Source organism: Herpailurus yagouaroundi, unplaced genomic scaffold (assembly GCF_014898765.1).
Source record: "Herpailurus yagouaroundi ecotype Mexico unplaced genomic scaffold, PumYag 163, whole genome shotgun sequence".
Classification (NCBI taxonomy): Eukaryota; Metazoa; Chordata; class Mammalia; order Carnivora; family Felidae; genus Herpailurus; species Herpailurus yagouaroundi.
The window spans coordinates 19,456,489-19,479,784 of NW_024412404.1; the positions used below are offsets into that span (position 1 = coordinate 19,456,489).

Genomic DNA, 23,296 nt, shown 5'->3' on the forward strand with positions numbered 1-23,296 from the left:
CACCAGCTCTCTATGTGACCCCAGGCATGTCTCTGACTCCCTGGGCATCAGGGTGAAGACGGTGAGCCAAGGTATTAATCTGTCGGTGTACAGACAAGCTCTGAGTGAAGTCGCCAGGCCAGTGCACTCATCGCACCTGAAACTAGAAGGGGTCTGGGTTGGGAGAGGGCTCTGGAGGCCAAGCGGCCTTCTTACTCCTCCTTGGATACAGGCGCCAACACAAGGACCCGCCCTTCTCCTCCTGTCTGCCTGGCCTGGCTCCTTGCAGGCTGTGGCTACCCATGGCACCCTCAGGGAGGAGTGAAGGCCAAGCCAGCTCTCTGGCCCCCTGGCCCCCGGCAATGGCATTCACTCACCCAGGCCCAGTGCTTCCGGCCGCTGAGCCAACTCTGAGCATAGGCCATTTTGGCGCCTATGGATCCCGAGCAGCCAACACCTGCCCACCCACCCGCTGCAGAGAGCCTCCCCTCTGAGCTGTGAGGCACCGAGGCTGAGGTGTTAGGTCATCTAGTCCAGCCTTGCCCTGAGGCTCTCCCCAAGATGCTCTATGTGGACAGAAAGAGCCCAGGGCTCAGAAAAGCTACACCATGTAACTGGTCTTGGAGACACAGAACCCACTTCTTGTTAAAGGCTCAGACGGGGTTTTGGGAGAAAACAAAACAAGATTCTTAATCACCTTATGTATGGGCACATGTGTCCGCAGGTATGTTTTGTGAGCGGGGAGAGAGATGTGTGAAAACACAGCCCGGGCAGGTAGCAAGGCTTCCGCTGCAAAGTGAGAATTACGGAGGCCAGCGGCCAGTGGCATTTGCTTTATAAGACTCTACACTCCTCACTGGTCACAGTGAGGATGCGCTTCTTTTGAAGTTAAATCAATTATTTAAATAAAGGAGCGTGAGGAAAAGAAAACTGTTTAACTTTGTTTAACCCAGCATTTCCCAAATTTATCTGACGATGAATTGTTTTGTGTAAGGCCTAGAAACATCCACTGCAACTGGGGACATGCGTGGAATATACTTCAGAGAAGGATAAACTTGCGTAGCTTTTAGTAAATAAAACCATGGTCCCTCTGACTCCGAGAACCAGAAAGAGCCGGTGGCTTGCAGAATCCAGACACCCCGCCCATGCTGGGGCTAGACTGGAGCCCACAGACCCCTCAACCCCAGTCCAGACCCTGCTGCTCTGCTCTGTTCCCTCTCGGAGTTGGGGTGAGCCGGGGGCAGGGCGTTGAAGGGGGACAGCGGCGACACGAGAAACATTCGGCAGAGGGAGCGTGACAGGGCCACATAGGAGCGGAGCAGAGCCAGTGCTGGGGTCAGCAGGGGCACAAGCCTTTCTGGAAAGGAGAACTGAAGCTCAGGTGCCGCTGGCCAGCCCCTGACATCTTGCAGTCAAAGACTTGTTCCGGACTCTCCCAGCCCCGTGAGCAGCGAGTTGTTTAATCCCTCTGGGCATGAAACAGACGCCCAATGCAATGACCTCTAAAGTCACTCGCGCCTGAAATTCCAGGATTCTGGGTTTCACAATGATCACTGTAGGGACAATCCAGCGGATTACCGCCTTCACTTTACGGGTGCTGTAACTGAGACTCCGTGAGCGTAATTGACTTCTTCAAGGTCAACAGAGAAAAAATGGGAGTGCTCTGCTTCATGGCCTGAGACCGACTGCTTGTGTCTGAGCCGGGCCCTGAGTCAGACCACCTGGGCTTCAAATACTGGCTCCACCACTTGCTAGCTGCACGATTTGGACCATTCAACCTCCCTGAGCCTCAGTTTACTCCTCTGAAGTTGGAAATGCCACCTCACGGGCTGCATGGCAGAGTCCCTGGCATCCAAATTTAGCCGGAGGCCCAGCAGACTCAGCTCTTCGGCAAATGAGCGCTATTACTGTTACCATAGTTCTGTGAACTAGTCCACGGTTCAGAGACAAAGGAGAGGTAGGATCGACCTCCAGATGCCCTGACGTGGGGTCTGGAAACCTGTGGTCCACATTGATCCCAGGGCTGTCTCCCATTTGAGGCTCCATTTGGAGCCTCGGTTTCCCCATCTCTAACAGGAAGGGCTGGACTGGATGACCTCTGGGAACCCCCAGATCTATCATCTGGATGGAGTAAGGGGCTTTCCCCAGATTAACTCGTTCCAGTCCGCAGAACAAGCCTACGAGGTCAGAACGAGTTAACCCATTTTACAGACAAGAAAACTGGCATCCCGAAAGATTAAATAATATGCTCACAGTCACAGGGTTGGTGAAGCAGGGCTTAAACCCAGACCTCCCAGATCTACACGCCTTAACAACGATGCTCTGAAACCACTGAGGAGCATTAGCTCTGAGACTCCGTGCAAGACAGACGCACAGAGAGACGGGAGGGAGGGGAGACACACGCAGGGAGACACATGGGAGGCACACGCAGGGTGAACGAGGCAGGGTCGGCAAAGCACAGAAACAGCAGGTGCAAAATCTCCCAGGGCCGCCGAGCCACGTTTTCAGGGAGCGGAGTGGAAAGCCCACCGGGGACCGAAGTCTGCCTCCCTTAGGGACCTGTTCGCTTTCAGGGTCGTTGTGCCCAGGGCAGGGGATGCAGAGGGTCCCCGCCTTCCCCGCATCACCAGGAAGGAAGCACCTGCCGCCTAAAAGAAAAGCTGTGTCTGAACTGCTTCTGTGGCCGGCCTCCGGGCTGGGGAGCTGCCCCAGTCGCCCCAGTCCAGCGGCCCCCGGTCCAGCCACTCGGTCTGAGGCGGTTTGCTCCCAGACGCCACGTACGGAATGTTTGTCAGATCTTGACACTAATATTATTTAAGGCCCAAAGTCTAATGTAAGGCTTCCTTTTAGCGAGATTGTCTCATTTAATAAAGCTCCCTGTCTCTGTTCCCCCAAGGTAATCACGTTGATGGTAACGCATTCCCTGCGCTGTGATTTGATCTGGGAATAGAATTATCACACAGCCTTGCTTTGTCGTCAGATTTGTATTTTTATTTTTTTTCCCCCAGAATAAATAAACAGAGAGCCATCCAGGTGAAAGGCAGTCCTCCTCTCACCTGGGGCCTTCCGTCGCCGGCCTCCTTACCGGTTCACTCCTCGTCCCCAGGGGCCACTCATCCTCTCCCTCAGTCATTCACTCTGTCGTTGAGTTGATCAACAAACCTTTCCCCAGTGTGAGTATCTTAGGCTGAACCCGGGCTCTGAGCTGGGAGCTGGGGGCACTGAGACAGAAAAGCCCTTTCCTCGGGGAACAGACGGCTTAGTGCTGTGGTCCGCACCCCTCAGCGTCCTGAGAGCGCTCCCCGCCCTGAGGTGGCACCGATATGGCAGTCAGAAAAAAACGCGGACGCTCACTCACGTGGAGGCGATGCCGACGAAGGAGGCCCGCGTCTCTGCCCCTGTGATGTCGCCGTGGCCTCAGACAAGCCACCTGATCCCTCTGAACCCCTTGATTCATGGGGAGGCTTTTCCTGGTCGCGGTGTGGGGCCCTCATCTGCGACACACCCTGCTTCACCGAGACGCCGCGGGCCGGGCCGCGGTGCACGGCCCTGAGAGTGCTCCAAGAAGGAGGCAGATTAAATGAGATGACGTAAGCCGAGTGCCTGGCCCAGGGCAAATGCTCGGCACCCCGTCACCGTCGTCATCATCCTCAACATCCTCATCACCATCAATACTACTCAAGTGTGAAATGAAAGCTTGTATTAAAACCAGGGGCCTAGGCTGGGGGTGAGCAGAAGGCAGAAGTGACTCCAGGCCGGGACTCTCAGTCCCACGTGCTGGGTGACCGAGGACATGTACGTCCCTTCAGCCCTCCAACCTAGGTGCCAGCTGTGAAGCAGTATTGTGCCCAAACCCGGCGACCCAGGGTGCGTGAGCAGGTAGGAGGGCACATCACATGCCCCTCTGTGCCGTATGTCGCTGAGCTGAGTGACCAAGGGAAGGCCGAGCCCTGGTCCCCCAGCCTGGGGATGCCACAGACGAGGTCATGTCAGGCTAGGAGCTGAGCCAGTATGCAAAGGGGGGCACAGGGTGACGGGATCTGGGGTTCGGCTGGCCCTGCTGCAAGGACGCACTCCTCCCCATGTGTCCTACACATCACGGGACAGGGAGCCAGGAGTTCTGGGTTCAAATCCTGCCGCCTCCAGGCACTCCCCGTGGGAGGCACTCGGAGCCTCGGGTTCCTTTTATGATGTACGACGTGTGACGTGTGATGCCGTGAGCACATGCTGTGTATCAGTGATCACTGGCAGGAAGCGGTCACTCGAGAGGGGGACTGAAGAGAGTTTAATAAAGGGACTTTTAGAAGTACGGGCAGGGTTCAAGGACAATAGAAAGGCTGGGGTTAGCAACAGTGGGAGCTGCTACCGCCCCTGGCACTGAAAACGGAAGGAGCTGCCGAGGAGGTGACAGGGTCTCAGGAGCTGTGGGGAGCGGATCACAAGCCACGGGCCAGCAGGGAGGAGGCCACGGAATGCTTGCTGACTGAGCCAGTGAGAGAGAAAGGGAAGGAGGGACTCTCATCTCCTGCAGGGTCATCGTCTTCTGTCGCGTTTTCCGAATGACTACTGCAATATCTCCCACCACGCACACTTCTCAGCGTGGGACTTCAGCACGCGTGGAACCTGGGCACAGCTGCGATCACAGCACAAGTGACAGCGCGTGGCATCTGTGAGGTCGCAAGGAGAGGTGCAGCTTCCGCCTTGCTCTCTTTGGGGGGGCTCACTCTTTGAAGCCAGCCACCATGCCGCGAGGAAGCCCAAGCAGCCACGTGGAGAGGCCACATCCGGGTATTCCGGGGACCGCCGCGCCTGAGGCGGCATCGCTGGGCATGCCGGCGATGAGTGAGTCTTCAGGAGAATCTATTCCCCCAGCCTTCCAGGCTCCCGGCCGGATGTCCCCGACCCTGCGGAGCAGAGACACATTGTCCCTGCCCTGCACTTTCTGAATCTTGACCCACGGAATCAACAAACGTGGTAAAATGGTAGGAGCTTGGGGCCACAAGGTTGGGGGCACTTAGTTATGCAGATCGCTTGCTCCGCTCCACAGGGGCCACACTCCCGGAGCACAGAGCGGGGTGAAGAAGGGTAGAGAAGAAATATGAGGGGCAAATCCAGCCGCACAGATGGAGCAAAGAGGGTGTGGGTTTTAGGACCCGCGGCTGCTGAGTGCTCCATCCAGCCCCGCAGACTCTGAAATCCCATTCTTCCATAGGTTAGTCCCAGTAATGTTGCCCTATTGCCCAGCCGCTTAAATAGTTTTGTGCACCTCCCACCTGTCTGGCCCGTGTCCCACCCTGACCCAGCACTGTCCACACTGCCAGAGAACCAGCACGCCCTCTTGGCCAGTCAAACCCAGCTCTGAGCCAGCATCGCCCCCAGCCCTATCACCGGGGCACCCCGACACGGACTCCTTAGCCAGTGGAGGCTCCTCACACTCTGGGCTGGCCAGGGAAAGAAGGGGGTGGCAAGGGGTGCCCGGTGGGCCTGGCCTTCTCACCCTGCCCTACACACACCAGGCACGTGCCCACCCCTTGCCTCCCTTTCACCCGGACCCCCCTCCCCACCCCATATCCAAATCAAGCACTGTCACGGCACCTTCAAAGTAACCCACCGGCTGCATGTTTGGGACACCCTGAAATTCACATGTTGAAGCTCTTATCCCCAGTGTGATGGTATTCGGAGGTGGGGGCCTTTAAAAGGTAATTAGGTCATGAGGGTGGAGCCCCCGTGATGGGATCTGTGCCCTAATAAGAAGAGACACAGAGACATGATCTCCTTCACCTCTGTGTGAATGCACAGCAAAAAGGCAACTAGCTGCCTGCGAGCCAGGAAGCGGGCTCTCACCGGACACCAAACCAGCAGCGACCTGATCTCGGGCTTGCGGCCTCCAGAACCGTGAGTCACAAATGTTTGTCGTTGAAGCCACCAGGTCTGTGGCGTGTGTTACAGCCGCCTGGGCCGACGAAGACACTCGCCACCTCGACCATCCTCCTCCTTCCCTGGACCCCGTCCGAAAATACACATGGTTGCCATTTTCCTGAAAATGCCCCCCGGAGACTTTGAGGGCAGCATCAGAGTAAGAGAGCTGGCGGGCGCAAGATCTGTCTCCCCAGAAATCTAGAAGGGTCTGCTCTACATCCCACGAGTGCCTTCTGTTGTCAGCCCCGGCCAGGCTCCCAGCCGCCCCGGCCTTCCTGTGAACCCACAGCATCTTAGCCCTGCTCCCCCAGCCCGAAGCTCCGGGTGTCGCACCCCATAGCTTCCTGAACCACGACGGCCACCGGAGCGGGGCCCGCGTCTTCCCACCCCTCCTGACCGAGCAATAACCACACTTGGTATTTCAGTCACCGTGACCAAAAACGATGCGTTTTCTCACTGGATCCTCACGAGAACACTATGAGGAAGGTGCTAGCATTATCGCCCTTTCGCTCATGGAGCAAACGCTCAGAGAACAGAAGTAACTTGCCCAAGGGCACCACGACACTGAGGACCGAGCCTGGACTCAGAGCCGGCTCCGACGGACTCCGAGGCCGGTGCTCTCTGCCCCTCGTCACCTTTTATCACCTTTCTGCTCCCACACGAAACACGGGGCTGAACGCAGAGCAGGCACTCGATAAGTATTTGTGGAACTGAACGCAACCCTAAATTCTCGTTGTGTGAGTGAAGTTCTGCCACCGAATACAAACCAAACCGCCCCAGTGATTTCCAATGCAAACACCACCATCCGCACCGGCATTCTGATGCACTGATGTCTTTTGTTTTTTGGAGCGGTTTTGTTTCCTTCTGCAATGAGAGTTGGCGGCAAGGAGGTACACAGAGTCCCCCAGAGAATTGTTTCTGCACAGCATTTCAGATGTGAGGCGGGGAAGCATTCTAGAACAAATAGGTTCTGGTTATCACAACACCACGGAGAGGGAGGTGGGCAAGGACTCGGGGTCCCAGTTAACAGGTGACGAGACCCAGGCCCCCAGAGCCAAGGGACACGTTTGAGGTCACTCTGAGAGGGAGGGCCCACACCAGCTGTCTCGACGCCCAGGCCGGGACAGGGTGCAATTCCCGGGCTCCTACCACTTCCAAAGGGGCGGCTCTGAACTCCATGGCCGCATAGGAAGGATAGAGGGCATGGCTCTAGGAAAACGGGTGGCGGCCGCCCTAGATCAAAGGGCCAGGCTCTGAATCCTGGCAGAGACCAAAAAGACACACAGGCCTGTCATCGCTGCTCACCTCCCCTCGCCTCTCCTTCCCCATTTCTGCATGCAGCAGGCAGATAATCAGAGCATGCAGACTGAATCTCTTAAAGCCACGCAGCTTTGCAGAGGGAAGGGAGGGAACGTAGCCGCCCATATGCCCTCTTGGCAGGTGATGACTCTGACGGGGCGTGGGGTTCTCTCTCCTTGTCACGGAGTGGCTGGAGACCCACTCACCCCAGTCTCCATCGGAAAGTCTGGAAGGGAAGGAGGTGTGGAAGAGTGGACCCAGCCCCAGGCTGGAAGGTAAAAGCCCTCTGATCCTTTGACTTCCTGCATGACCTTGGGTAAATCGCACCTTTCTGAACCTCATTTTCCCATTCATCAAACTGGATTCATACTACCTTCCGGCACTACCTCTAGGAGTACATATCCATCTCTAGAGATAAAATGATGACACTTAGCATTGTACTTGCTTTATGATTAGCTCCCCAGCCCCTGGTCCTGACTCAAGCTGTCCAAGACCTGTTCTAAGGGCCCAGACGTCAGTTGCCCTGGTCTGGGCCAGCAAAAGGCCAGCCTGGATGACCAAGTGTGGTTGCCCATGGCAACTGGAACCAGATTGCATCCCAGGGACAAGGTCAAGCCTCAGCTAAGAAGGGAAGCAATCCAGTTTCTCAGGAGCAGTATTAAGCATCAACACAGAAGGGAGATGAGGCAGGGGGTCAGGAACCAGAGAGATGAGTCTGATCAGGAAGCTGGCAATGGGGCAGTAAAGCCAACAGCTCAGGAAGAATACTGTGAATGAGATCCAGGGAACGGCCACCCAATACAAGGCCTGGCAGGCCACAGAACATGGAGCAGGCTGCCAGAGGTCTGGGTGGCCAGAGGCTAGAGGGAGACAGGCCTATGTGGCCATGAGGAAATCCAACACCACACTCTTCAGACTGTCGTTGAATCCTGGGTCAGTCTGGGAACATGGTGCCCAGAAATTCTGTGTGCATGTATTTAGTTATGTCTCATCTTGCTCTTAGGAATATGACTCAAAGCATACACAGATCCATCAGGAATTTACAAAGATACCTAAAGTACCACAGTAAAACATAAATTGGAAATTGATAGGAACATAAGAAACAAAACAGGACAGGACATCAAATAAGCCAGAAGTCCGCCCACTTCAAAAACGAGGATGACAAAGTCCTCAACGTTGTTTCAAAAGATTAAAATTTCAGATCTGAGCTTCCTGGCAGCAAGTGCGCAAGGAGAAACCTGGTCAGTTACACTATGTCTATGAAAGAAAAGATAAATGTATAAAGCCTAATATTTAGAAAAGTCATAACTGCCTCTGGTTGCAAAGCAGGAATTTTTCCTGGCAGTCTTCATTATAAAATTCTCAGAACAGACACAAAGACAAATCTCATGGAGAGGTTTTCTGGGGAGTGAAATCATACAAACAGACAATTCAATAAAAGCAGTCCTACAGGGACCAAAATAATGTGCTGTGGAAATCATCCTCTCCTGGCCTGGCTTAAGGCACAGGCAGACGAGGCTGCGATATTTTGAGTAAGTACCATTACTGCGATCACTGCTAATAGCGTTGTTGTTATTTATTTATTTATTTATCTACTTACAATTTATTTGCGCAACGTCTATTTATCAAGCACCCAATTAGTGCCAACATTGTATGGGGGCATTAGAGGGGCAGTGGCAAGTAGGACAGACCTGGACCCTGGCCTCCTAGGGCTTAAGGTCTTGGAGGGGAACCTGTCATGAAACAGTGACAGACTACAATATCCTAAGGGTCTGACAAGGAACCCAGGGCACAATGGGAAGACCCAGGAAAGGACTGAGGCTGCAAATCAGGGAAGGCTGCCTGGAGCAAGTGAGGCCTGAGGTGGGTCTGTTAGGACAGGCATACTTGGCCAGGGAAAGACCTAGCAGGAGAAGCAGCAGTGGCTGGAGCACCCCCAGAAGTCAGGATGCTAAAAGCCCACGCTTCCCAGAGCTGCCACTGGGAACGGCCTGGGAAGGGGCCTCAGAGTCCAGGCCTGGTTGAGTTGGGCCCATCATCCAACCACACTGTCCAGACCAACTTCACGCAAAATTGAAGGGTGCCAAGCCTGGAGCAAATACCCCAGTGCCCTCTCTGGGTCTTTCCAAACCCTAGGTGGTGCTCCTACCCTCTTTCTCACCGGTTGGCCCTGCAGCCCCAGACTCAGGGACACGGGTGCCCCCTGAGTTGTTCCCAGCCAGGCAGCCCCAGCCTGGAGAGGAGCAGCAAGCGGTCCTACGGCCAAGCCACCCCAGATAGGGAAACCAACTGGATCATTCTAGAACTGAAAGGGCCCTTGGACACCAGCCAGCCCAATTGCCTCATCTTAAAAATGGGGAAATTGAGCCCCCAAAGGGGGAGGGAGTTCTCCAAAGCCACATAGGCTGGGATTCCAGAAGTCCAGAGGCAGGAGAACAGGAGTAGGGAGGAGACTAGGTAAGTCAGCCAGGAGCACTAGGGAGGCCACACCGAGGAAACTTCCAGAAAAGGCCCAACAGGTCTGCCCTAAGGACATGCGTAAGGGGCCAGAGAGAGGGTGACTCCCGAGATAGTAGTAATGGACCACTGAGTGCAAGTCACTGCTCTTACAGTAAACACTCTGGCATGGGTATTTGTCATCCCTGTCGAGTCAAGTAACTTGCCCAAGATGTCAGAGTAAGAAGGAGAGGGGTGGGGATCACGCCCTGGAGACCCCGAGGCAGACACAGGTCTGAGATCTGAGGAGCTCATCTCTGAAGGGAGTGGGCAGAGGAAGCTGAACAGACAGCACCCCCAAGAAACGCAGGGCTCCCCAGTCTTATACCCTTCCCTTGGAACAACGTTTTGCCCTGAGAGTGTGGCCCAGCCAGCTGTCCCAGGGGTCATGGGGGAAAGAGGCTCTGTGTAGGACCCCTCAGGTGACCGCATTGGCAAGTCCCGGCTGGCACAGCTGGGCTGGCTGTCCACTGCAGCATGACTAATCGCCTGAAAACTTAGTGGCACAGAACAGTTTTACTCTGCCCCCAGTTTCCGTGGGCCAGGGGTATGGACAGAGCATAGCACGGATGATTTGTCCCAGCTCCACGACGTCTGGGGCCTCTGCTGGGAAAACTCCAACAGCTGGGGAGGTTAGATAGCCAGTCTCCGCAGGGACTGGTGCCTAGACATGGCCTCTCCACATGGTTTGGGCTTCCTTACAACATGGCAGCCTCAGGCTAGTGATTCTTTTTGCTTATGTGGTGGCTCTGGGCTCCAAGAGTTCCAGCCAATAAAATGGAAGCTGCAGGTCTTTACTGACTTAGCATCACTTCTGACATCCTCTGTGGGGTAAAGTCACAAATCTGCCCAGATTAAAGGAGTGGGGACATAGACCCCATTTCTCAATAGGAAGAGTGTTAACGAATCTGTGGCCATGTCTTTGAAACCACCATAATCGCCATGGTGGGCCAGCAGCCTGGTGGGGAGACAACAGGGACCCATCGCTCCCTGGCAGATTCCCAGAGGCTACAGGAAGTCATGGCCAGTCAGGGCAGATCCAGGACTATGCCAGGGACACGAAGTCCTCCTCCACCTGTGCCACTGGCCCCTTGCATCCCACCTTTGACTCAAGCTGTCTCCCAGAATGATCAAGTAATCATTGATCACTGATCCATGATCAGGCACTCCCAAAGGCAGACTTCAGATCTCGTCTCTGCCATAGTGGGATGACCTTGAGTGAGTCCCATGACATCTCAGGGCCTTCGGGCTCCTTCTCCTGCATGACGGTGGATGCTTCCTCCCTCCCAGAGTTCTGAAGAGGACGGGAAGAGAGAACATATGTGAAACCCAGACACCCAGGAGGCTCCCAGCAAAAGCTGGTCTCCTTCCAGGGAGAATGGGGTGGGGTGGGGGTGCCACATGCAGGGAGAGGATCTAAGGGCCTGACTCACTAGGTTCTCTCCCAGGGACTTAACCAGAGCAGCATGTCTGCACTTGAAGCTGCAGCAAGCACCTCTTGGGCCTGTGGCTCCTGGCTCTAATTACAGCTTTCTGGACATGTTTCCTGTTTGGGAGCTGGCAGGGCACCCTCAGAGGAGCCACAGATAATGAGCAGCTGGCCGCAGAGCCCCCATCTGTGAGGGCACTGACCTGGGGCAGGCCCGGGCAGGCCCACCGAGGAAGGCAGAAGGCCTTCAGTCACCTTGTCTCAGTCCTGCCCTACACACACATGCACATGCACACACGTGTGTGCACACATTCACACACATACATGCACATGCCTGCACACACATGTGCACACATATATAAACACACGCACACATACATGCACACACGTGTGCACACACACATACACACACATACACACAGGGCGACCACCATGGACACAGGATTTCCCAGTCTCTGCTTGCACAGCTCCAGTGACAGGGACCTCATTACCTCACAGATAGCGTGCTAACCTCCGGACAGCACAGGCGGTTAGAAGCAAGTCCCAAATCAGGACGAAGCCTGCCCTTCAGCTTCCAGCTATCAATCTTCGGACCCACCACAAACGAAACAAGATGAGAGGAAAGGACACAGTCTCCGGGGGCAGGAGGAACCGGGTTCAAATTCTGACTCTATCACTTTTTAGGTTCTACAGGCTTGCTGAAGTCCTTCCACTTCTTAGAGCCTCAGTTTCCTCATCTGTGAAATGAGAATACTAGTACCCTGTACGGAGGGAGGATCGGAGTGGGGGATGGGGTGAAATGCCACAGCACACATGGAAACACCTGGCACACAATAGATGCCAAATAAACGTTGTTTTCTCCCCCTTCCCTCTTGGACACTTTGCATTGGGTGGCTTCTTTAGGCTTAGAGGCCAGAGACATGCTCAGACTAAAGCAAGGGACTGTCCCGCAGAAGCAGTAGTATGCCTGGAGAAGCAAGGAGGCAGAAAGCCATCTCCTCAGCTATACAGCAGAGCCTCGTGGCAAGCTGGAGGGGCCTGGGGTGGGGGGCAAGCTTACCCATTTCGGCTAGTGCAACTGAATGTCTACCGAGTGAAGGATAGATGGATGGATGGATGGATGGACAACTGAGAGGACAGTTTAAATAAGTTTCTAAACGAAAATATTAATTCAAAGGGATATTTGCCCCATGAACCTCAATGAACCTGCATGTTTATTGCAGCATTATTTACTGTAGCCAAAATGTGGAAATAACCTAAGTGTCCAACAGTGGATGAATGGATAAAGAATACACACACAGGGGCGCCTGGGTGGCTCAGTCGGTTAAGCGTCCGACTTCGGCTCAGGTCATGATCTCACGGTCCGTGGGTTCAAGCCCCGCGTCAGGCTCTGTGCTGACAGCTCAGATTCTGGAGCCTGTTTCAGATTCTGTGTCTCCCTCTTTCTCTGACCCTCCCCTGTTCATGCTGTCTCTCTCTCTGTCTCAAAAATAAATAAATGTTAAACAAATTTGAAAAAAATTAAAAAAAAAAGAATACACGCACATATGCGCGCGCGCACACACACACACACACACACACACACACAATGGAATATTACTCAGCTGTAAAAAAGAAGGAGACCCTGCCGTTTGCAACAACATGGATGGACCTAGAAGGCATTATGCTAAGTGAAATAAGTCAGACGAAGACAAATGTCACATGACCTCACTCACGTGTGGAATCCAAAAACCAAAACAAAAGCCAAGCTCATAGATACAGAGAACAGACGGCTGGTTGCCAGTGTGGCAGGGGGTGGGGGACAAAACGGGTGAAGGGGGCTCAGAAGGCACAAACTATCAGAGGGAAAATAAATAAGCCATGGGGGAGGGGATAGAATAAATAGCATGGTGACCATAGTTAATAAAACTGCACTGACGTTTGAAAGTTACTTGGAGAATAGATCTTAAAAGTTCTGATCATAAGAAGAACAAGACAAAAATTCTGTAACTGTGTATGGTGACAGATGGTACCTAGACTGATTGTGATGATCATTTCGTAATATATACAAATATTGAATCATTATGTTGAATGTCTGAAACTAATATAATGCAGTATGTCCATTATACCTCAATAAAAAATACATAAATAATTCTAAGTCTAGGCAGAAAACACCCATCCCCCCTTTCCAAAAAAAATTTTTTTAAGTTTATTTATTTTGAGAAAGAGAGAGAGAGAGAGCACAAGTCGGGGAGGGTCAGAGAGCAGTAGAAACAGAATCCCAAGCAGGCTGTACATTATCAGTGCAGAGCCCGCTTGTGGGGCTTGAACTCACGAACCGTGAGACCATGACCTGAGCCGAGATCAAGAGTCGGACGCTTAACGGACTGCGCCCCCCAGGGGCCCCCACCCATCCACTTTTGATGTCAGCCCTGCTAGATGTCACATTTCTGTTGAGAAATTGTGTAAGCAGTGATTTCTAAAATTTGTAAGCGTCAGAAGAGGCCTTGTAAAATGCAGATTCCTGGGTGCCACCCACAGAGATTTTAGCACCACGGGTCTGGGGTAGAGCCTGGAGTCTGCATTTCTACCCAGCTCCAGGTTGCTGCAGCTGCGCTCCACAGGCCACACTTTGAGAAGCTCTGGGATGAAGCAGAACAGCTGATTTACAACACCCACCAGGAAACAGGCCTGTGGCCAAGATGGGGTCTCCTGGCCTGGGGGGCTTTGGCAGGCAGGAGAAGGAAGGGGCCCCTCCCAGTCCCAGGATGCCAACGGAGACATGACATGCACCCCCACCTTCCCCAGATCTTCCCCCCACTCCCTCCCAAACTTGGAACAGCCAGCCTGGGCTCTCTTACAGGCCGTGATAACTTCATTAGGTCCAGAAGATCGCACCTCCCTATAGAGGTCCAGCCTGCACAGAAATCCCAACAAATAGGTGAGATGGGCAGGGGCCAGGTAGGCCAGGCGCCCACCACAGGCCTTCCGGCAGGAGGGAGAACCCTGGAGAGAAGGGCATCTAGTCTCCTGGCTTCCCAGGCATACACACATGCACGCAAGCATGCACGCACATGTAAATATACACATGCAGGGGAGGGAGGCCCAGCCCCCTCCCCCAGACACCGTCCTCACTGAGGGCCCCGCGGCTGACGGTAGCCGAGCCAGAGTTCAGGACTCGGCTCAGGCACTAACCTGCTGCGTGGCCCTTAAAGTCACTGTCCCTCTCTGGGTCTGAGCTTCTCTGCCCGAGGTGGTTGGACTGGCCTTGCCTACGGAGAGAGCTGTTATCATGTGAGCCACGAATGTGTTCATTTATTAATTCTTGTGTTCAACAGATGTTTATCGAGCAATTCCTATGAACTCGGATCTGAGCTCTGGCACGAGACAAAGGTGGAATGAAGCTGGTGCTTCGTGGAGATGGCCCCGTTCTTCACACCGGATGTTTCACCTCTTGACTCTCATTGTGCCTTCATGACAGACCTGTGAGCTGGGCGTCCTTAACCCCACCTTGCAGATGAGAAAACTAAGGCACAGAGTCGATGGCAGAGCTGGCGTTCAGACAGCCAGTGGGCCCACAAACCGCCGCACAGCCCTGAGACCTCTGTCCCTGACCAGGCCTCTGGCTCTCTGCTGGGGTGGGGGTCATTCCACCTCCAAGACCCTCCCACCCCCACCCCCACTGAGGTCCACCATCCCCCAGGGAAGCGGAAAAACCGAAAGCCATGGGAGAGACTGTCCCACCCAGCCCCGGATTTGGGGACTCCAGGCTGAGCCAAAGCTTCTACTACATCTGCCCCCCGGAGGGCAGTTCCAGGCCAGGTGGCTCAGGCCCTCTCTTGGCAGTAGGGTCTGAATGCCCGGCGCTCTCAGAGCTCCCATCCCCACTCACCCTGCTCGCCACTTACCCCCAGGGTCCATACACGACCCAAGCAGCACAGCAAGCCCTTACAGCAGGCACTAACACAACCCAGCACCAGCAGAACAAAAGAGGAGACAAGTTCTGCTTCTGTGCACTTACCCACAGTTTTGCAATCCAGAAACTAGAAGGAGGCTGTTTCAACTTCCAACACACACAGGAAGCTTAGCGTCGCTATGGAAAATAAACTTTATTCTCAGTTGCCATGCAGGGTGGGAGTGAGCACCGTGATCTTTCGAGCGCTTGGGGCCCTGAAGGTCTCGGTCGGCCTTGGCCCCATGCCTCGCCTTCCCACTTTGAAGATGTGCCCAGTCGTTTCCCACGGCCTGGGAGACTCTCCCTCTCCCCTCTGCCTCTCCAGATACACCCGTCTGTCGTGGCTCCATTCACCTCCTGCGTCCTCAGGAAGCTACTCGAAGCTCCACTGGGCGCTCCCAGGTCCCGCGGATCCAGTTCCAGCTCCAAGAATCACTGGGCTCTTGGACCTAGCGTCCTGCCTTCGTGTGACTGCTGGGATCCCATGGCATTTGTCGGGTTGTAGAGGAACCCAGCACTACCAGGAATCCTGCAAGGGCCACATCAGGGACAATCTAAGACACCGGTTCTTCCAGAAGCTCTGCGAAGTTAGAAGGCATTGTGTGCCTTACACACTCTCTCTCTTTTGGAAACAAATATACAGAGAGGTTTTCTAGGGGCATCAACAAACTGAATCCAAAGGCAGACATGAGCACCCAGCTGTCTTCTCTTAGGTGAGTCATTAAAGAGATCTGCAAAACACCCAGAAGTGATGCCCCTCCTGTACTTTTTCATTTCAGAAAGTAGTTATTTTTCATGAAAATATATAGGTTAATATGTAATGCTTTGTCCTTGTTCTTCAAGAATAAATATTTTATGATTTCTCAGCTTTAATTTCTAATATGGTAAATATCAATAGATTCCTTTCAAGTCTCCAATAATTTTTCATAGTGGAACAGGGCCCTGAGGCCAAGTCTGAGGACGGCTGGGAGAAGGGAACGCGCCCCTTCCCCACAGCTGAACACACAAGGGGTGGGGTCTGACCATCCAAAGGCACGTGGGGGTGGGGGGGCCTGGCAGGGGCCAAAAGAGGTCCCAGGCTGCGGACCTTGAATTGGGAAGTAGGAAGTAAAATGGGGGCGAGGGAGAGGCCGAGAGGGGATCTGGAGAGAATCCGAGAGGAGACTCCGTGGGATGAGGAGCAGGGGCTGGGGGTCCAGAACAGATATACAGAGAGGAAGAAGGGAACTCGGCAGGTGATCTGGAACCGAAAGAAAGAAGCAGAGAGATAGGAAGGAGGCCCGCTGGGGGGTGATGCCGAACTGCAGCTCCGGGGACCTCTGGACCCTTCTGGGAGGGCTCCCGTCCCCTGTCCCCACACCACACACGGCACAGTCCTGCCCTGCCCGCAGCCTCCACGAGGTTTCCCTTTTCACTCAGTCCTCCCTTACTTGAGGTCAGCTGGGTGCCTCTGGTCTTTGCCATCCTCCAAGCCCAACCAAAACAGCCGTGACTTCTGTTCTAGCTCCGGGACCCCGCGCGAGTACGGAGCACCCATCCCCTGGTTGTCAACATGGAGATGCTGCGTCCAGCTCACGCAGCAGGGACTGACGTCAGAACATATGGAGAGGGCCTGGCACGTGTCGTACCCTCAACAGGTGCAGCTAATTTTAGCAGGCTTGCTCCTGCCTCGACGGCTACTGTTATTATTAGTGGTGGTATTAATATCCCAGCAGGAAATGGTCTTCAAGGTCACTGAGCTCCCGATGTTACAGAGGGACAAACAGGAAGGCCAGGAGCAGTCAGAGGCAGAGCTGGAGTCAGAACCCACGTTCGTGTCCCAGGGGGACTGTAAGCTCCCTGGGGGCCGGAGATACACCAGCAGCTTCTATACTCACGGCACGATCCGTTCCTTCTCTCGGCAGTTATTTTTTGGACACGTGTCATGGGCCAGGCCCTGTGCCAGCTGCTGTCTGCCCACAACAGGGCTTGGCCCCAAATTGGTTCAATCGATGTTTGTGGATCAATCCTTGTCCTCTCCCGTCTGGCTGGCCACTGAGAATCTAGGCCAGGCGTGGGGTTTGGAAAGGGCTCCGCGAGCCATCCCCCTGGTCACCAGTAACAAAAACACAGCTGTTACTTTGAGCAGCTCTCGTACCTGCCACCAGCCCCGAGTCCCTCCAGGGTGAGCAAGGCCCCCAGCCCATTCCGCCAGCCAGGGAGGAAATGAGACCCAGAGTGGTTTAGCGCCTGTCTTGGGACACACACAGTCACAGCTGAGAGAGCCAGGGCTGGGAACACAGGCCACTCAGGGGAGGTTTTGGACACCTGAGTGTGACTGGAGGTGGCCACGGAGGGCCCAGGCAAGTGGACACGGGCCAGGACACGCCCGAGAGTGGGGAGCCTGAGAGTGGGGGTCTTGGTGGGTCCAGAAGGGGACCCTCTGCTGGTGTGGCACCCCAGAAACCAAGCTGCTAGAACCGCCATTTCTCCCACCCTCTGCTCAACTGATCAGCTCCAGCATCAATGATTTCAAGTCAAATAGCAGGGCATCTGTGCCAACTGAAGCTTCACTGTCCTGGGAAGGAAGGAAGGAAGGAAGGAAGGAAGGAAGGAAGGAAGGAAGGAAGGAAGGAAGGGGCACAGGAAGTCAAGTCGGGGTGGGGAGGAGTCTGGGTTTGGTGTGGGGGCCCTTCCCTCCCTGTCTTCCCACCCTATACTTCTCAGTCCCAGGTGGAGTCACAGCGCATCTCCCAGCCAGATGCGAGGCTCCCTGAAGGCAGGCCCGGGGCTGTCTTGTTCACTGTCGCATCCCTGGCTGGCCCAGAACAGCGCTCAGTAGCTCCGCTGAGCCTGTGCCTGCAATGGCTCCGATGACGGGAGCCAGAAAACAATGGGGAAACAGAGTCTTGCGTCCAGAAGGGTCTCCATTTCTGTGCACCCTTGTTCCCTGATTTGCTTGGGGTTTTGCAACCCAAAGGAAAGGGGGCAGCAGAAAGGAGAGCCTGGAATGGGGGACCACCCTACAGCTGAGTGGTCAGCAAGACCCGGCGGGGGGGCGGGGGTGGGGAGAGGTCAAGACCTCACCCCAAAGCAGGAGCTCTGCTGGTGGCTGTGGCAGGGATCCCAGGTGCAGGGTCCCCCAGACACTCTACCACGGGGCTGAGGCCAAAAAGTTGATCTTCGGTCCCCACTCGAGTCTGAAGCTGATCTGAGCCAGCCTGGCCTAGAGTGGGATCTGGGGGGGGGGCAGACCTTCCTCTCTAGGCTACAGGAAGGAGCGATGCCCCCTGGGACCCAGCCTGATGTGTGCCCAGGAGGGAGGATGTGGGGCCAGCACTGCCCAGGGACAGCTCCTGAACAGGCCATGGAGGGAAGAAAGGGACACTTTGCTGCAAGTGTCCCTGGGGGGAGGAGGGAGAAAGCGCTGCCCCTGTTCGGCACCCAGGAGGTCTGAGCCCTGGTCCGGTGCTGCCTCGGGCTTCCTGGGTGTCCTTGGCCAAGTTGGTGACCCACCATCTCCACAGTCCCTGAGGGGGCTCTGTCATCAGCTAAGGCGTGCCCCCCCATCACACATGCACACTTGCACACACACACACATACACACACACACACACACACACACACACACACACATGCACTTGCGCCCAGCATGGGCTCCATCAAGCGCCCCTGGCCTGCTGGGGAAGGGATGGCGAGGCAGCCCGGGCAGCAGGCCCACAGCAGGGCCCCAAACAAAGGCGGTAGATGGGGTGGGGGGGGGTGCATTGGCAGCGCAAGGAATGGGGGAGGGTGGCTCGGGCTGGGGAGGGATGTGGCTCCGAGCCTAACAGGCCACCAGCAGCCGCAGCATCTGCTTTTTCTCACCTCTAAAGGGAATCGATTTGTCTCTGACTGATTTCCCTGACGTCTAGTTTTCTTCTCCGCCCGGCTGTCAGCCCAGCCACCGTGCGGGAGAAGCGGGGGGAAGAGTCCTGGCCGCCTGCCTGCCTGCCTGCCTGCCTGCCTCCCCCCACCTGCCCGGACCGCCTCCCCCCTCACCTCACGCCACACGCTGCACTCACACATGCCCAACAAAGAAACCCACATCCACACCACGGCCACCCTCCCAGACACCCGCACTCCCCCCCCTCCCCAGACAGGCAGACCTGCCACCCGCAATGCAAACACTACCACCCAGACAGACCCACACACACACCCCACATTCACACGGCCACACGGACCTCCATCGCCGCCCCCACACACTCACACGCCCGCTCCCTGACCCCCACTGACACTCCCACGCCCCACACGGACACCCCCACAGTCACATTCCCCGACACCCCCAGGCACACGCGTCTCCACGCTCCCATGCCACATCTGCCCTCATGCCACTGTCCCCCACCTCAGCCCCACCACCCCACCGTCCCCAGCCGCAGCGAGTTCTCGGCTCTTCTGGAGCCCGAGTTCCATGATGTCCCCTCACGCTGCCACCGCTGGTGCTTGGCAGGGACCGGCGGGGAAAAGGTCTTGGGTCCCAGGAGGCGTGGCGGACATGGGTGGTCAGGAGGTGGCTGTGGGTGGCTGAGAGCAAGACCGTGTTCTTTGGCCTGGACAGGAGCGGCCTGGGCGAGGGGCTGGGTCCTGGCAGGAGCTGAGACACTGGGCTGGGGGGTTGATGGGGGCTGGGGTGCAAACCCTCAAGATTACCAGGATCAGGCTGGGTTTTCCCGATGACAAGCACATCAACAGGGCTTCCTAGCTCCATGGGACCCTGGCGAATCCACAACCATGACGGCGGGAAACACGACATTTTCACAAAACATCTTCACTTCCACGATCGCATTGGATCGGATCCTGCAAACACCCATCGGGGTTGGCATTTCTGCCATCTCATGGGTGAGGAAACTGAGGTCTGGATCAGGAATGGGACTGACTCATCCAGAGTCCCACACAGTGAATGAGTTTAGACCTCTGACTCGAATGCGGGTCTCCCGATCGCATGGCCAAAACTTTGGACCAAACCAACCGAATCCAGAAAATAATCCACCTGCCCTCAGAAACCTCATACAGGCCAGTGCGTGATGGCGCCACTCTCCAGCTTGGGGACCCCGGAGGGAGCCCTTGGCATGGGCCCTGGCAGGGCACATGCGTGGAGGATGTGTGTTACACACACATGTGCGCGTGGAAGGTAGGCGGAGGTGGGTGTGATTGTCGAGAAGTAGGCAGGGCGTGCGGGAGCAGGCTCCCTGGGCAGATGTTGGGAGAGGGTGTGTCTGTGTCTAAGTAGGGTGCGGGTAGCTGTATGTGTGTGGGAAGCCATGCGGGGGGACGTGCTACGAGAACACGAGAGGTGCACGTAGGGGCCCTTGTGAGGTCGTGGGGCTGTGCGTATGCCTGAGAATGGCACGCCCAAAGATTTAGACGTCAGGATGGGCGTGTCGGGGTTTCCCCACCACCAGGGTGCGTGCCCTCCGCGGTGCCCATCCAGAAGACGGTGGGCTCCACTCATGCACCCCACGCGTGTCCCGGCCCCTGCCCCTCCCCTGGGTTTTATCTGGCCAGGAAGCTCTGTTCTCAGTGCCGGCAGCAGATAATTGATTAATAGAACTGGTTCTTGGCTCGTCAAGGTCTGGCTGGAGATAAGCAGGGGCGGGAGTATCAGCACAGAGTGGGTGCTGAGGATTCAAGAACCACAGACGCCCCCATCCTGAGCCCTCTCCACCCCCCGGACTCTGCTGTCAGTGACCCACACACTCACCACTGTAGCACACGAAAGTCAAAGCCGCCCTGGAGGGCACGGGCTGAGTCAAGGAGCCCCCCTGCCCCAGGGCCTGGCGCAGAAGCAAAGCTGAGTGACGCTTGCTGAGTGAGATAACTCTGAACCACGCACTCACTCATTCACGCAGCCCTTCATTCCGACACCTGATCTAGCACCTACCGACTAGACTACCTGGCTGAGGGTAGCTCCTGGGGCCCAAGGGCCAATCAGACACAGGCCCTGCCTTGTAGCCATCACAATCCCTATAGCCTCTGAGGGCCCCCTCCTGGCCAGCTAGGCAGACAGGGAGACAGTAACACCAACCCCAAAGGCTTGGTCACATAAGAAGGAGCCACCAGAGCTCAGACTCGCAGTTATTTGGGGCCAGGGGGTCCCTGGCAGATGTCAGGAGGCAAGGCATACCTGAGAAGGAATGAACACGGCATGCCAGGGGACAGCACCGATCGGAATGCCACCACCCACCACTTTCTGTTACGTGTCGGACACAGCGCTGCCATGAAGTTGAGAGTGGCTGTCCCTCTACCTTGTCCAAGGCCCTGGCAGATAAGTCCTCTCACTACCCAAATTAAGGACCTTATTTGGAAGACTTGAGAGAAATGAGGGAGGTGGGCAGATGGGGTTTTAGAAAGCCGCGGACCCTGCCCTAGAGTCTGACCATTGTCAACAGGGAACGCACAGCCTCTTGCTAGGCTCCTTCCAGGCTGCTGCAAAACTCTCCCAAGACCAGATCTCCAGGATCGCTGGGGCTTTCAGGGAGGAGAGCAAGAGGGCCAAAGTGGCGGTGGGGATGGGAGACAGGGTGCCTGCCCTTAACTCGGGTGGAGCAGGGCGGACTCAAGGACCTTGCAGTTGGGGCAGGGGCAGGGACTAGAGCTCCCAGAGCCCAGGGACCACTGGGGTCCTCAGTCCTCCCTTCAAAGAGCAACAATGACCAGGTGCCCACTGGGGAAGGTGCTGTGTCCACTCTGTCAGGCAGCCCTTCCGGAACGTCCCCACCACCGTGGCGTCTCTCAGCACGGCTCACTCCAGACAGGTGATTTGGAAAACTTTCAGAGGCCAGGGCCAGAGGGACCTCGTTTTACCAGCGGAGAATCTGAAGCCAGCAAGAGCAGGTAACAGACTGGCTTCCGGTGACACAGCTGGTCTGCGGCAGCACTGGGATTTGAGTTCAAGTCTAATGCCTGGCCTGACCTAGAGAGTGTGGGGCGAAAGTGAGCCGACGTAGGACGACGTTGAATTTTCCATCCCTCCTCCTCCTCTCTCTTCGACCCCTTCTCCGGCTGTCCCCAAGCCCTGTCTCTACTTCCGTTTCCTCCTTTCCCCTTTCTTCTTCCTCCTCGTACCTTATCTTGCTTAAGCGAAGCAATAGAATGTCCCCTGGTTCCAGACTGGAAACATCGGAAGGCTTCCTCCCCATCTGTGGTGGGCAGAACAATACCCCCGTTGTGGTCCCTGGAAGCGAGGGGCGCGTTAGGTTACACAGAAAGGAGACGGAGGGTTGCGGGTTGGGAGGTAAGGTTGTGATTCGGCTCAGCTGGAGAGGGGTGATGTTCCTGGACTATGCAGGTGAACCTGATGGGATCACGGGGGTGCAGGTGACCAAAGGGGGAGGCAGAAGAGAGAAGCAGGGAGGTGGCAGCAAGGGAGGGACCCCGTGTGATGTTACCGGCTTTGAAGACCGAGTCAAGGAAAGCAGGCAGCCCCTAGAAGCTGGAAAAGCAAAGGACTGGATTCTCCCCTAGAGCCTCCAGAGGGAACACAGCCCGTCCAACACCTTGATTTTAGCCCCACGAGACCCATGCGGGAGTTCCGACCTCCCTAACTATAAGCTAATGGACTTGTGTTGTTTTGAGCATGACTTTGGTGGTCACGTGTGACAACAGTAATGGGGACTAATACACTGTCCCATGTCCCCTTCCAGTTGCATGGCACTGTGTCCCCTCTGGTGACAGGGAACTCTCTCCAACCTCAGCCAGCTCTCACCATTACTAAACCCCTCCTCATGGGATCCAAATTGTTCCCCTGGACTGATTTCCCACGTGCCAGCTCCGTCCCCCTAGGCCACCCAAACAAGCCACTCTCTGCCTTTCTGATGTTCAAAGGCAGTGATTGTGGGATGAATCCTCCTCCTCTGTTCTTTCCTTCTGTTTTCCACTTGCCCCACCAGAAACTCCTCTCAAGGAAATCTTACTCCCTGCTCCTAACTTTCTTCTGAACTCCAGGGCTCTCACTCTTGCCCAGGCCAAATTTCTCAGGAGCATAGACTCAGCCTGCCTACCAAGAAGGCACTGGGGAAGGATGGAAACCGTGGTTTCTGCTGACTGTGTGGCCTTGGACAAACCCACAGGTTCTCTGGATCTCTGATGTCCCATCTGTACAATGGGATGAAACCCCGTGAGCTCCATGGAGGGTCCTGGGGCAGACGAGGTCTTACCCACCTTGGTTCTTTTGCTAACACAGCTCCCAGGCACCTGCCTTCTCTCTGAGTTGCTTGTCATTA

The 23,296-nt window shown here is 55.6% G+C and overlaps 1 protein-coding gene across 1 annotated transcript in view; it reads right to left on the reverse strand.

The window, feature by feature from the left end:
* Positions 1-15,185: 15,185 nt before the first annotated feature.
* The window catches only part of LOC121036647 (splicing factor, proline- and glutamine-rich-like), a 28,416-nt gene continuing 20,305 nt past the window's right edge, over positions 15,186-23,296 (reverse strand). Inside the window, exon 4 of the mRNA XM_040485062.1 lies at positions 15,186-15,585. Coding sequence (XP_040340996.1) covers positions 15,574-15,585 — 12 coding nt within the window. The 3' untranslated portion in view covers positions 15,186-15,573. The remainder of the gene's footprint in view (positions 15,586-23,296) is intronic.